The sequence below is a fragment of the Phoca vitulina genome, unplaced genomic scaffold (genome assembly GCF_004348235.1).
Source record: "Phoca vitulina isolate PV1807 unplaced genomic scaffold, GSC_HSeal_1.0 scaffold15, whole genome shotgun sequence".
NCBI lineage: Eukaryota > Metazoa > Chordata > Mammalia > Carnivora > Phocidae > Phoca > Phoca vitulina.
This window is the reverse complement of record NW_022589718.1, coordinates 14,155,387-14,169,863: the sequence shown is the minus strand read 5'-3', so window position 1 is coordinate 14,169,863 and position 14,477 is coordinate 14,155,387. Positions and strand designations below refer to the sequence as shown.

Below are 14,477 nucleotides of genomic sequence, written 5' to 3'. Positions count from 1 at the left end.
ACCCCAACCCCTCACCTCACCCCTACCTATTCAGCCAAGCAGCTCCCGGGGACGGAGGGAGCCTCTGGCTTTTCTAAAAACAGGAAGCGGGAACTCTGGCCTCACCCAAAGACAGGGCTTGACAAAGGCAGGATGAGTGATGCCAACACAGGTTCATGTTTGTGGAAGGAAATGTAATGAACCTGGTCCTGTCTGGGATGCCAGGATGAGAAAGAGCATTCCAACGCTATTCTGACATTGAGGCTTGAAGTTATTCATGGATGAGCAAGAATGTTCATTTAGACCTAGACTCATAAGGGGCTAAAAAAAACAAAAAAACAAAAAAACCCAAAAAACAAACATGCTCTCATTTCTAGACAAGTTTGCAAACACCTCTAAGCTGACACTCTGTAACACTGTTCCACTCTACGACAGATGAAGTAACATGTAGCTTCCCTCTTCCCGCCCCCCAAGCCCAACCCGCAGAAAACATCCGTCTCCCTCCGAAAGCCTTAGCTCCCTTTGGAAAGGCCCCTTAAAAGGGCATTATCCCAAAAGAGAATTCCACAACGGCGCCTGCGTGCCCACAGTGCCCAGGATAGAAGCCCAACAGCCGGCTCCCAAGCCAAGGGTCTAGCCAGCTCCTTACACCCTCTTCCATTCTAGACCTGAAACATGGTGTTCACTCCCCTCTTATTCAAATAAGGGCCTTTAAAAATATTCACCTAACCCAGGAGTTTTAAGAAGGCAAGAACTTGCTGTACTTCCCTCTAAGCAAACCTTGTAACACGAAAAACGCCGATTTATGCAGAAGAGGAAAAAGGTGGTGCTTCCAATCACCAGAGGCTGCACGTCAGGTCCATCTCTAGTTAGCTGCTTGCCCCAAGGGCCTCGCTCCACGAATCACTGTAGGACAATCTCAGTTGCACCCCATTTCCCAGGAGCACCTTTTACGACAGGGCATTTATCACAGATGATAAACAAGTCTTCCGGAAGGGCTGTGAGAAAAGGCTCCCACCGCCAAACTGAATTACTGATCCTGAGAAAAGGCTCTATCATTGAGACCTAGAGCCGCTTTCGTGTTCCCTGTACCCAGGAACCAGCTTCAAAAGGAATCAGAAAGCAGTCCTTCCCTTCTTCCTCCTGCCACCCCACGTTGCCCACTTCTCAGTGACAACCAGTGCCCCCTGACCCTCAGGCTACCTGCTCCGGACCTGGGACACACGGTCCAGTTCCTAACCGCCTTGACGTTTGCAAGCCATCAGGCTCCGCGGCGGGGCATCGACGGAAATATACCCTAAATTCACCGTCACTAGGCTCCTTGCACTTACATCCTCTGAGGAAATTCTTAATAGATACTTTTATTTATTATTAAGCATCATTATCCACCTGTTGGTGATTTCAAAAGGAAAACCAGGTCCTGTAAGATTTCTTAAAAAAACAAAAACAAAACCTGTTCCAAGAACAAAAAAGAAGGAAGCACACAGAACCAGGCACTTCTGGCAAACTTGTTTTTTCTTTTTGTCCCTCTCTCACCCCCGCACCCCACCCCCGCACCCCTTAATAAAACTGGGTGGGCACATTTGCCAGGATCTGTGGGTTTCATAACTTCAAGCCTTACTGCTTAAAAAAATGAGGTAAGAAATTCCTATCTGAAAAGTAACACGGACACACAAACCAAACCGAGGTGTTCCCTGCCCTCTGAGGCAGCCGTTATTGCTCTAGGTTGGAGTGTTTTGTTTGTCTGCTTGTAAGGTGTTTTCGAAGTCCTTATTGCCATTCTAGCTGGCCCCGGAGGAGGGGATTTGGGGGGCGGGTGGGGGGAATGCCTGGTCGCCGGGCCCTCGCGCTGTCAGTCCCCGCGGGCGCTGCCCACCCCGCGAGACCCGCGAGCCCCGCAGAGCCCCGCAGAGAGCCGGCGGCCGGGCTCGGGGTCGGGTCAGGGCTCCCCGCGGCCCTAGCAGCTGGGGGAGGTGGTGATGGGGCTGTGCAGGTAGGGCAGGCTGCTGGGGGCCGCGTGCACGCCCACCGACACCGGGAAGCTGAAGACAAACTGCGACGTGGGGGTGGGGGTGGCCTTGCCCCGCTCCCGCAGGGGCCCGGAGGGGCTGGCGGCCTCCACGGCGCAGGACGTGGCCAGCACCTGCGACTCGAACTGCAGCAGCTGCCCCATGAAGCTGAAGTTGGGCGAGATGATGCTCCGCCGCTGCTTGACGAACTCAAAGGCCTCCTCCAGCCTCACGCGCTTCTTCATCATCAGGTAGGCCAGGCAGATGGTGGCCGAGCGCGAGATGCCAGCCTGGCAATGCACCAGCACCCGGCCGCGGCGGTCCTTCACCGCATCTGGGGCAGAGAGCGCGCCGCGGTTAGTGCCCTGCGCGCCCCCCCCCCCCGGGGGGGCCCGGCGGCAGGGGCGGACAATGGGGGGGGGGGGGGGGGGGGGGGCGGGAGGGCGCCTGAGGAGTGTTGGAGGAGGGGCACTCCCATTCCTAGTGAGGAGGGGGCGGGGAGAAGCCCACCGCAAGGGACTCTAGCGTTCCACCCCTTCCGGGCTATTTTTGAGACTTCACCGAACAAATGCACTGAGCCTGGGAAAAACCCGGGTTCAAGCCGGTTAAATCCCAACATACCTCCAAGGATTTCCATTTGCAGAAACAAAAACAATGACCCCACTTCTCCCTTTATTTGTCTTCCTCCCCATCCCCAAAGCCGTATCATCTGGACTTCTGGAGCCGGGCAAGGAAAATGGTATTGGCTGGGTAGGCTGACCGCTCGGGAGCGGGAGCCGATCTCCCTATCCCCCCTGCAACAGGACATCCAGGCGGCCAGCCTCCCTTAGAGGCGTACACCCTGGACGCAGCGCCCCCCCAAGGCCCTCCTCCAGCGGGCGAGGACTCGGGGTTCCCTGCCATCCTCCCGCCCTGGTCGGCGTCCGCCGCAGCGCCAACCTACCGATGTACTCGATGGCCTCCATGAACCAGGAGCTGATGTCCGCCTTGTGGTTGTCTTCCACCGGGATGCACTTGTACTGATAATGTCCTTCAAAGTGGTTCGGGCAGTCAGAGGAGACATTCAGCAGGGCCGAGATCCCCAGGGCATCCAGCATGTCCCTCCGGGCAGCGTGGTACGCACTGCCGAGGTAGAGGAAGGGAAGGATCTCCACAGGACCCCCCTGCACCAGAAAGGGAAAGCAAAGGCCCCCGGACATGATGAGTGTCAGGCACCCAGGAAAAGGGCTGGGATGCTCGGGACAGGGAGAAGGAACCTGCCCGAGGTGGGCTTTCACAAGCCCTGGGGAGAACGCCTGGGGACACAGCCCTCCCAGCTTTCCCCTGCACCTGCTGGGGCTCCCAGCGAATGACAGGCCCAGGGGGCTTCTCTGGCCTTTCCACTCGGCTCTGCTGTGAGCAGAGAAGCTGGGCCGGTAAAGCCTGGTGGGCCCCCCCGCCGGTTCAAGCAGCCCGCCTCCGCCCTGAGACATGAAGAGGCAGACGCCATGCTGGCCTTGCCACACCATCTGTGACATTCATCTACACCTCGCTGGTGTGTGGTCAGGTGGCACACTAAAAATGGGTGTTATGTCAGCCTCACAGGCCAGAGGAGGTGTCTTGGCAATATGAGGTAACGTCAGCTTAATTCGTGACACTTTCTGAGTCACATCAACTCAAATGATCTGGGATCTGGGAGCAGAGTTGCTGGACCCCATAAATTCACCCCATCTAATGAAAGAGCTAGAGTCAGCTTGTAAGGAATATAGCAGCTTAAGCTGGTTTCCTTAGCGGAGGGCTGGCCGACCATTTATGTCCACTTGGCATTTACAGTGGGTTGTGCACGGAGGGGGTGGCCTCAGGTCCCTGGGCCGCGCCTTCAAAGAGGGGTGCTCTCTCAGCTTTCTACGTGGCCTGTCACACACTTCTGATTTCAGCAATCCTCGCCTGTCTGCACGTAACTTCAGAGGCTAAGTCGGAAAGGTACGTCTTTGTATTTTTCCGAGGGAGGCTAATAAGAGGGAAGGGGGAAGAATCCCAAGGATCAAATGGACCCTCCCCAACACCCCACCCCAATACTCAGGGTTCGCTACATTCTCCCCAAACTGAGGGACTCTGTCCCAAACCCCTGAAAAGCAGAAACCTGAAAATAAGCCCCCTTGCCCCCACGTTGCTGCTTCCTCCCGGGCTCTGGGCCCCGAGTCTACCTGGTCGTGCAGTGGGGTTCCACAGGAGCTGCAGTTCACGTCCAAGGATTCGGCAGCGCTGGGGGGCACAGCCGGTGGGAGGGCTGCCAGGGCCTTGGTTTTGGAACAGAATTCTGGGTACTCGGAGGAAAACCTCTCATAGCCACCTGTAAAAGAGAAATATGGTCAGGTTAATAGGGTCACTAAGCCAGCAGGAAACCAGAAAGCACTTGAGTCCTACCCCTAGACTGAGGAGAATGGCTGCGAAGCTGGGGCTGGCCTGATCTACACTGGCCACCGGGTGGCGCTGTGGGCCCAGAGATAATGGCTGTGGAGCGCGCCTCATTTGGCGGGGACTTCATCCTGAAGGCTGGAAGGAAAGTTTTAGGAACGAGACAGGTTCAGGATGCAGATACAGAAAGGAGGACGTGCAGGGGGTATGCCGAAGAGACCTTCCCCATCAGCTCCTGAGGGTGATGATAAAGCATGAAAGACAGGATGGCCACTGGGGGTTCCCACAAGTAGGGAGGCAGCCTGGTGCCGGGCCCTGGGACCTACCAAGATGTCCGTCATCCCCCAACTCCAGCCCTTCCTTTGGAGAGGTTCTCGAATGCGGGAGAGAAGGAAAAAAAAAATTACCCTGGCACCAGCCCTTCTGGATCTCAGCAACAGAACAGATGCCAATCGCCCGGCCTCCCGAACAGCTGTTCCATCAACAAGGGGCCAAAATAAGAGGAAACGGGCTTAAATACAAATCCCTCCTGCTACATACAGGTTTGGGGCAAGGCAGGATTTCCTGCCCTGAGAGTTGCTAAGCTCTGGAATGGTTATCTGTGGGATCGTCTTCCGGGGAAGGGAGGTCTTTTAAGTAAAAAGAGATAAAGGGCCAACTTCTCTGGAACAGTGTTAGTGCTGAGCAGAAAGGTGCCGGCTGGCTGGGGGTGGGCAGAGATGTAGGCAGAGGGGCAGGGGGACACCAGGAGGACAGAGACGCCTGGCCAGTATCTGATTCACTTGGGAGCGCCGGGACTTGGCTTGGCGAGTAACTCAGCATCTACTATCCACGTGTGGCCATGCCTGTATTTTTATTTTGCAGTTTCTGTAGGACCCACAGTGGATCATAAATTAATTCAGGAGAGGCTGCAGGTTGCCGAACAACCACTCTAACGGACCCGTTCACCCAACGGTCACGTCGGTGGCTGGCACAGCTAAGTGTCTGTGTGTAAGCGGTGTGGGGCCTGTGTGCCCTGGGACCATTCGTGGGAACCTTCCAACATGCAGACATGCGCCATTGGGTCAATGACTTGCCCAAATCCCACTCCCCTGCCCCTAGAAAATACTGCTTTGCAGAGGAAGGGAAATGATTCTTCGCCGCATCAGGAGGCTTACGGAAACACAGTATACGGTTTTTCCTCTGAGCCCCCCTCTTCTGTGTTCCCCTTCATTGCCTCCCTTGGGATAGAAATGGCTATCTCCCTGCTCCCTGCTCACCGGCCTCGCTCCTGCTTAGTCACAACCACCAGCCTCCCCGGAAGGAAAAACCCGCTTGAGGGGCCAGGACTGGCAGTTCCAGGCGCGTTGGTGGCCTTCGCGTGGTCATCTCAGCACAGGGGCACCCCTCCTGCCCATTAGCACCCCTTTTTCCCGATAAGGCTACAAACATGGCTGTCCCAAATGCAGTGAAGAGAGGATGGGGGAAGAGCCAGCCAATGTCTTTAGCTGCGGCCCCTAAGACAGGACTCCGGGCAACTTCCCTCACTGTTCCCCCTTGGATGGGGGAAAGGGAAACGGATCAGTCAACAAACCGTTGGTGAACACCCCTATACAAAGCCATTACTTGTTACTCTACACGTTTCTATAGGATTTGAAGATTTTTAAGTTAACTAATCTCTGTGTTTATATTACATAATTTGAGCTATTCAAATACATCTTTTTTTTTTTTTTCACAGAAATGTAAGGCCTGGCTGGTGCCCTCCATAAGCGCATCACCGAGACAGGCAGACTGGCAGTGCCCACCGGCCAGTGGCGGGGGGGGGGGGGGGGGAGTCCGGGGGGGGCCAGGGCCAGGCGGCAAGGTCACAGAGGAGGAGCGCCCCGCCCTCCCCGAGCAGCGGAAGTGGGAGGGGCCTCAGAGTGATTGACACCGTGTTCTTCCCATTGCTGAGAAGGCACGGGGCAGGGAACCAGACGGACGCGACTTCAGACTCGCAGGTCTGGGTTGCATGCCAACCCAGGAAAATCATCAGCTGTGCGGCCTAGGGCTGTCATGGAACCTCTCTGAGCCTCTCCCTCATCTGTAAAATGCGATGAACCGTCAGGGCCCGGCGGCGTCCTTAGAGGCCCCGCTTGGAAGAGCCAATGCTCTGCGCCTGGCCCCGGAGAGACGTATAATGAAGGCTTCCTCTTGTGGCACCTACAAGGGGACCCAGCATTACTGGCAACTTCCTAGACTTTGGACAGCCTTCTCCTCCCGGGCTTTACTGATTTTTTTCCACTCACGGTCCTGAGATCTGGTCGTGGGACAGTAGAAAGGCAGGCATTGCCCTGTCTGAGCTCCAGGACCTTTCCCCCTCGGGGACATCCGCTGCCTCGGGGTGGATCCTCAGCCAACCCCACAGGCAGAGAGCGGAGCAGCAAGCACAGAGGGCTCCAGGGGCCGTGGTGGGCAGGGGGCAGGCGGCCAACTGGGCAGGACAGAGGTGACCCGGGGCCAGACCAGGCTTGAGGGGGGCCATTTGTCATACCCCCTCCCCAAAGCCCCCAGACCTCTCCTAACAGGGCAGAGAGGGTGGGAGGAAACAGCATTAGAATGGAACAGAAACATTATGACTGAAGTCAGTTCCCTCTGGCAGATCTTTAAAGAACACGCAGAAAGGAACCAAGTGAGGAAGCAGATTAGCCCAAGGGACTGAAGCATCCCAGGCCAGGGCCAGCAATGAGAGGGTTTTTCCCTCCTGAGCTGTCACTAGCTTCAGAGGATCCATTACAAGGAGCAGCACCAAAGGAGGTCCTTCTTGCAGGCAGATGAGCTGCACTGGGCCAGGACGTGTCAGATGAGTAGAACTGGCAATGACGGCGGGCCAAGAGTATGCAGGCAGGGTGGTAGGGGCTTCTGTTAGGAAAGTTAGGAAAGTTAGGAAACCACCCACGCCCACACCCCACAAGAGCATCCATCCTCTACGGCCATCAGCGCCATGTTAGTAAAAATGATAGCCACTGTTATGAAGGGGAAATGCCCACTGTGTGCCAGGCTCTTCCCAAACATGGGTCCAACCAGCAGCCCTTGAGGTGACTGGCCCCGATGTTACAGAAGAGGAAACAGAGGCGCAGGGCCACCCCCAAGTAAGGGCAGGGCCAGCGTTCAGCCCACTGGCCTCAAAGCCACCTGCTAGTCTGGCCATCAGGAGCCCACCCTGCTGTGTGCCCATCTCTGCCTTCCTGGTGGTCCTTCTCTTGGGGGAGGCACAGCCTGCTGGTTTCACCGCGTTGAAGACACAGAATGTTCTGGCAAAACCAGAAAGGATCTGAACAGGACACTCCTGGCATTTCACCAAACTCTGCTTCTTCCCAGGGCTTTTCAAACTACAGGTTGTCACTTAGAAGTCATGGCCAGCACGTTTTAATTAACAGGATATAACAGAATAGAAACCTCTAGACTGAATTTTATTTAAATAAAATAAATTTTTTCGGAACTCTGGTTTCAGGTGTGATTGTGTCCCTACAGGGTCGTGACGTCAGGATTTCAGACTGCATCATCTTTAAGTGCCAATACTCTGTGATCCTAAACGTCACAAACTCCATCTGCAAACTATGAACTGACAGCAAGTGTCTCTGAGATCTGCTTTCCGAGCTCCTGAATACAATTTCATGACACATACACCAATGACTTTCCACCTGTTCTGTGTCCAACAGAATGTAATTCCACAACAGATAATCTGACTCATTTTGACCCGTTTTTCCCGTGTTCTTAATAATAGACTTTCTAGTCTTAAAGTTCTCATTTTCTCATCTTCATTTTGAAACTTGAGAGGCTAGAAGGGAGAAAAGGAACATAATAATGCCTCCCCACCCCACCCCCGATCAACTTTCTTGAGGAATAGCTGAACTCCACACTCTTTTTCTCACACTCACACAGCAAGACAACTGTCACAGCTTACTGCAAAGGACGACCCACTGGCCACACGTCCATGCAGAGCTGGGACGGTGTGCATAAAAGTGTTCTAGAAAATACTCTAGAATACTTCCCCTGATGTGGGCGTTAACTCAGTAAGCGCCCCCGTAAATCCTGAGCAGTCCTGAAAATGTACCTAAGTGAGCTTCTCCCGCCGGGACCCCAGGCACAGAGCTGCGTGTCCTGCGCCAGGCGGCTGACACCTAATGCCCATACTGGAGCTGGGGCCGGGTTGCCCTCCCTCCCAGAACTTCTGGGCTATCTGCTCCGTTCCGCTGGCTTCCGTTGGAGAGGGAACTTTTCTTCCTGTCAAACTGCCTTTCTCAGGCGGCAACTGCCTCCCAGTAAGGAAACTGGCTATCTGGTTTCAGATGTTCTGATTTTTTAAAGGAATTTCTTGGCTCCTTAAGAAGGCCGCCCTCGGGGCGCCTGGGTGGCTGAGTCGGTGAAGCGTCTGCCTTCGGCTCAGGTCATGATCCCGGGGTCCTGGGACCGAGTCCTGGCCCAGGCTCCCTGCTCAGCGACTAGTCTGCTTCTCCCTCGGCCTCTGCCCCTCTCCCCAGCTCATGCTCTCTCTCTCTCTCTCTCTCAAATAAATAAACAAAATCTTAAAAAAAAAAAAAAAAAAAAAAAAGCCACCCTCCCTCAGTCCTGTGTAGCCCACCTCCCCTCTCAGCCTATGAGGACAAGCCCAAGGGAGCTGTGATAGGCTTAATAACTATCAGGTTTTCACTTTCAATTTGTACCTACACCCCATCTTTAGTTACTTTTGTTCGTTGGAAGCATCCAGGTCAAATGATGCAAAAAGCAGTGAGTTTGCTTCATTCGTTGTCATTCTGTAATGAATTGCACTTCATTCAGGAAGTTAGAGATTATCTTTAATGCCCACCATTTAGTGTAATTCTGATGCTCTCAAGCCTTGGCTGTCATGGGCATTGTGTCATGTTTGTAAGAAGAAAAGCGCACCCATTTGTCTTTGGGTGGAGGAGGTGTGCAACCTCATGCCCCCCGGGGTTTGCTGTTTGACGCCACTGACCTTGGGGCGAGGGAGGGGATTAGGATGGGCTGGGCAACTGGGGACAGAGAGAGACAAGACAGTTAGCAGAGTTAGCAGGGCTGCTGGCTGAGCGCTCCCCACTCCATCACGGGCCTCGTGGGCTGTTTCCTACAGGGAACAGCGCCTGGGGTCCCAGCGTGAGAAGCTCACTTAGGTACAGAAAGTGTCACGTCACCATCCGTACGGTCAGGCCCCAGGACTAGAGCATATGTGCGTTCCAACCTGGGGGAAGAAGCTGGACTAGCTAGTTGATCATCCTTTCTCAAAACAGCGCCAGGACAACTTTGACATCAGAACTCAAATAAAAATGGACAAAAGTCATGAGCTGAGATGAATTTTAGACAAAAGTAAAATAGTGTTTTTATACCTAAAATCTTCTGCGTAAGACTGCCTTATTTGAGAAGTATGAGAGGCAACGAATGACTTCTATTAGGGTAAGAAAATGCTCTTTTTGTCTTTCTCTTATGACCAAGGTCTAAAACCCCAATCCTAGGATTTACGAAGGAAAGAGAAAGGGACTTCAAAGGAGATGTGTATTGTAATAAAATCTGAAAAGCTGAAATTTCTAAACTTTCCCTAAAAATGCCTTACAGGATTTTAAATAAAGTAAACTTAGAGGAGAAAGGAAAAAAGGAGGGGGGGATGGGAATCTTTACCAGCAAAAAGACCAGAAAATGTAGTGATTTAGGTGATTGCTCTTAGCAAAACTTGGATACTATTAGGAAATGTAAAGGCGAGGCAACATTTTATTGATATTAAGTAACATTTACTCTTAAAACTGTGAATTCTTGCATGTGGTATTAGTTAACTACCAGCCATGAGCAACCACTGTCCTTCCAAATGGCAGAAAGAGAAAAGAGATTTTGAAGCACCATTAGTTGGTAGAATTAGAGAGCCTTCGGCTGGGGGGGATAATATAACTTCTGAAAATATTCTGCTGCGTTTCTGTCCCCACAGGTTGGCAGAGACCAACACTCGGGTCTTCCTCTGGCTTCACCTCTGACCACTTTTACTCCACACTCACCAAATGAGACCTACACACAGTCCCATTACATGAAAATTGAAATGAGCAACTCTGATGGGAACCATATCAGCCAACCCCTAACCCATTAGGGCATTTACTAAAGATAATCTAAGGGGCTTTTCTCCTGCTCACCAGTGTTTCCCTTTAGTTCCCTACCCCCAGAGTGCCCTCCCACGAACCCATATTTTCTACACCAGAACTTAGGAGGCTTGCTTTCTTCTCCCAGCCGGGTGCGAGAAGACACTTCCCGGGTCTTTCTGGCCTCACTAGGGATGCCTTTTCATTAGAGGGCCAAGAGGAGGAAGAGGAACGGTGTTGAAGCTTCCTCTCCTTAGCACATGTATGAGAAGAAGCTAGGTTACATAGAATATGCCCGTTAACCTGGCAGACCTTCTACCATCACTGCAGACCTAGCCCCTCACCACCACCACCACCACCACCCACCCACCCACCCCTCTGAATTTGAGGCGACTGCTCCCAAAGGCAGACTCCTTTTGCTTAGAAGACACAGCGAAACCTTTCCTGGCTACTCCCCGGGCCTGGTCCTGCAGAGGCATTGGTTCTACCTGCTGCCCAAGCCTGGACGCTCGAGGATGTGGACTTGGAGAAACCTGGCGTCGCCCTCCCTGCCACACCAGGTCAGACCCTAGAAGACTTCTTTTCCTTTGGCCAGGGACCTCGCTAACGGCCAGGGGACTGTCATTTCCCCCCGAGGCTCCTGTCCTACGAGGGGGCTGTCATTGTACCCAGAGGCTCCTGTCTTACCCCGAGCATGAGCCTCGAGCCTCGCGGCGAGTCGGCGGGGCGGCTCTTCCGGACGGATCCGGTTCTGGGCTCTCCCCGCGGGACCAGGGAGGTGCCACGAGCCGGAGGAGGAAACCTTAAAAATATGCCTTCCCTCCCCGGGGCTTAGGTGTCCTCGCGCCCGGAAGCCCAGGGGCCGAGGTCCCCGAGCTGCTGCTCTAGGGCGATCCCCTCCGGATTTCTTCCAGGAAGAAAAACAAAACAAAACGCACCCAGACTCCACGTGGGTCTGCACGACCTCCAGAAGGGCCCTGGCTTCAGAGGCCCGCGAAGGAAGGCGCAGGTTTGGGCTCTAAATCAGGAGGGAGAGTCCAGCGCAGCCCGGCACGAAGAACGCCCCGGCCAGCCCGTGCCCCTCGACGGGCCCATCGCCCCGGAGAAATTTCTCTCCCCGTTGCCACGAACGCCAGGGGTGGGGAGGGGAGGGCTGCCGTGCTCCACAGCCTCGCCCCCCACACTGGCGCGGGAGGAGGCTGGCCGTGCGTCCGCCGGGGGCTCCCGGGCACTGCTCGGCCACCAGGCAGGCGAGGCCGCCGGGTCCCGGGCTCAGCGCCGGTCCTTCCGGTGCAACCCCTTCCCTGCACTTTCTCTTAAAGCGCTTTGGGGAGAAGAGAGGAGGATTAGGCTCCCTCGGCGATGCAAAAGGCAGCCCTCACAGAAAAAGAAAAATCAGCAAAATCGCCTTAGTAGTTCAACCAAAGGTCAACAGCAGCATTTCCCCAGCAGCTGACAGGTCAAATGGCCAGGAAACAACTGGCGAGAACAAAGCCCCCCGCTGTTCGGCAGGGGCGAGCCCCGCTCGCCGGCACTGAGCGAGGTTGTTGTGCTTTTTGGAAAGGGCGGCGGGGAGAGGTTTCCGCCCCTCCTCCCGCCACCACCTCCCTTCCTCTCGGGTGAGCAGGTCCGGAGGGGAAAGGAAAGGAGGGAGGAGGCGAAGGGCGCCTGCAGGGAAAGGAGCGGCTCTTTGAAGGCCTGGGTCTGAAACGCCTCGCGGGTTCGGAGGCCGGGACCGGACGCCGGCGAAAGAATGCGCGGAATGCGGCGGTGGGAGGCAGGGGCGCAGCGCGGCAGGGGCGCCCCTACCCACAGCCCGTCCTGCCCCCCCCCCCCCGCCGCCCTGCGCGGGGACCGCCAAGGGCCGCGGCTCCTCCAGGCCGGGCAGGTGCGGCCGGCGCACCGTCCCTCCGGTCACTTAGCACGCGGTCCTTTGGGGGTTTCTGACTTCCACATTTGACAAGAACTCGCGTCCCCGAAGAGTTGCGCCAGGGTTCACTTAAAGCAGGCACACGCCGCCAACAGAGCGTCGAGAAGCGGGTCTGAACAAAAGGTCGTACGTCTCCGCGGCCTGGGTTGAAGGGGCGCCGTCCCATCGCGCGCTCCCCGGATACTCAGTCCTCCCGCCCCCCTGCTCCCGGAGCTGGGGTCTAGCTCAAGGCGGGAGAAGTTGGCCACGTTCCAGGCGGAGCTCGGAGTCGGGCAGCAGGGGACGAGACACAGCTCCACACAATGTGCGCAACCCGAGCTGCCTTCCTGCGTTTACGGAGCCGTTCCCACTTCGGCGCTCACCCTTCACCCTCTTCCCCACCTCTAGGATTCTCGGGACTCGGCGCAGGGCCCGGGCACGCCAAGCCAACAGGCCTGACCCGTCCCCGCCCGCACAGTGGCACTGGGAGCACCCCCCTGGACTATAGGTGGGCAACGCAGTGGAGTCGCTTCGCCTAAGAGGCCCGACGGTCAGTGAGTGTAAATAAATGCAGAAGCTCCGAAGAGTACGGACTTGCAGGTGACAGAGGAAACGCACCCTCACCGTCTCTGAGGACTTCGGGCGCGCTCGCACTTGCACGCAAACGCAGAGACCTTGCAAACCCATGCACACCGGCGCGCACAAAGCAGCGCGCGGGGATCCTCGCGGCCACGAATCCCTCCGGGCACTTCTTCCCCTGCCCACTAAGGCGCAGGCCGCCGAGCCCCGCTACATCTCCCCTCCGGCTCGCGCCCCGGCGCCCGAGTTTACCTTTAAGCAGGCAGATGTCGGTGCGCTCGGCGTTGCGGCGCAGCGCCTGCACTACCAGCGACACGGTGCTGTCTTCGCGGAGGCTCTCGGCGCGCGGGCTGCGCTCGTCGTAGACGATGACCGCCGAGTAGAGACCGGAGCGCAGGCGGGCGCGCACCTCCTCCTCGGCGGGCAGGATCTGCTCCAGGCTCACAGAGCCCTTGGCCCGCCGCCGCACGATGGTGTTGCAGCGCACGTTGACCGAGCCTCGGATGTAGCCCGCGCTGTGCGCCAGGAACGGTCTGCAGTCCAGCAGCAGGCACTTGCCGCCGCTCAGCAGCCCCAGGGTGCCGTGGCCGCCGCTGCCGCCCGCGCCGCCGCCGTTCTCCTCCCGGTTCATCAGCCTTTTGAGCACGCTGCAGTCCATCTCCCGCAGCTCCTCCACCGTCACCATGGTCGCCGGGCACGCGAGGAGGCGAGGCACACCTGGGCCGGCTGGGCTGCAGGAAGGGGCAAGCGGGGGCTAAGGGAAGCGCGTGCAGAAGTGGCCGCAGACTTGGCCCCCACGGCCTCCCGCGGGCGGACCTCTTCTCCCCGGTCCCCTTCCTCCCGCAGTCTCGCCGTTACATAGCAGTCCGAGCGGCCTCGGGCACCCGGCAGCACCGCGCGCGCTGCCGAGGGGGAGGTGGCGGTGGAGGGGAGTGTGTTTACGGGAGAGGACCACGGGCTCCCTTCTCTTGTGGCCTCTATTGTATCTGGTCCGTTGTGCTGCTCCCGCCGTAGCCGCCACCGGCGCTGCCGTTCCGGCCGCCGCTCCCCACCAGCAGCCGGAGCTCCGCGCACTGCCCCAGCCAGAGTTTCCTCTTTGGCTTATAGATGTATTAATGCTCCTCCGCTCTCCCCCGGGAGGGAGCAGATTCATTACTACCTCCCGAGGCCCCGCCTCTTGCCATTCCGGGCCTCGCGCCCTCCCCCCGCGCCGGCTCCCCGCCCCATCCCGGCTCCCTCCGCCCCCTCCCTTGCGCGTGAATGGAGTGAGGGCCGCTGGCGCCCAGTCATGGGAACGCGACGTCACAAAGAGCGGAGTAAACAGGGCGCTCGGCGCTCGCCGTCAGGCCCATTCATAAAACCGAGACCTAGAGGAAGAGGGAGGCGGCCTCCGACCGGCAGGCGAGCTGCAGCGCCGGGACTTTGTGAATGGAGCGCGGCGGCGGCGGTCGCGGTCGGCGGGCAGTCCCCGGCCTCCGCGGCGCGCGGCCCGCCCGACACTAGTCG

The 14,477-nt window shown here is 56.8% G+C and overlaps 1 protein-coding gene across 1 annotated transcript; it reads right to left on the bottom strand.

The window, feature by feature from the left end:
• Positions 1–1,823: 1,823 nt before the first annotated feature.
• DUSP4 (dual specificity phosphatase 4) lies at positions 1,824–14,133 on the bottom strand. The gene is made up of 4 exons (XM_032413787.1): positions 13,224–14,133; positions 4,175–4,320; positions 2,932–3,151; positions 1,824–2,322 (listed from the first exon to the last, which is right to left on the bottom strand). Exons 1-4 carry the CDS (start codon positions 13,654–13,656, stop codon positions 1,937–1,939), a joined length of 1,185 nt encoding a protein of 394 aa, XP_032269678.1. The 5' UTR covers positions 13,657–14,133; the 3' UTR covers positions 1,824–1,936.
• Between the last annotated feature and the right edge of the window lie 344 nt (positions 14,134–14,477).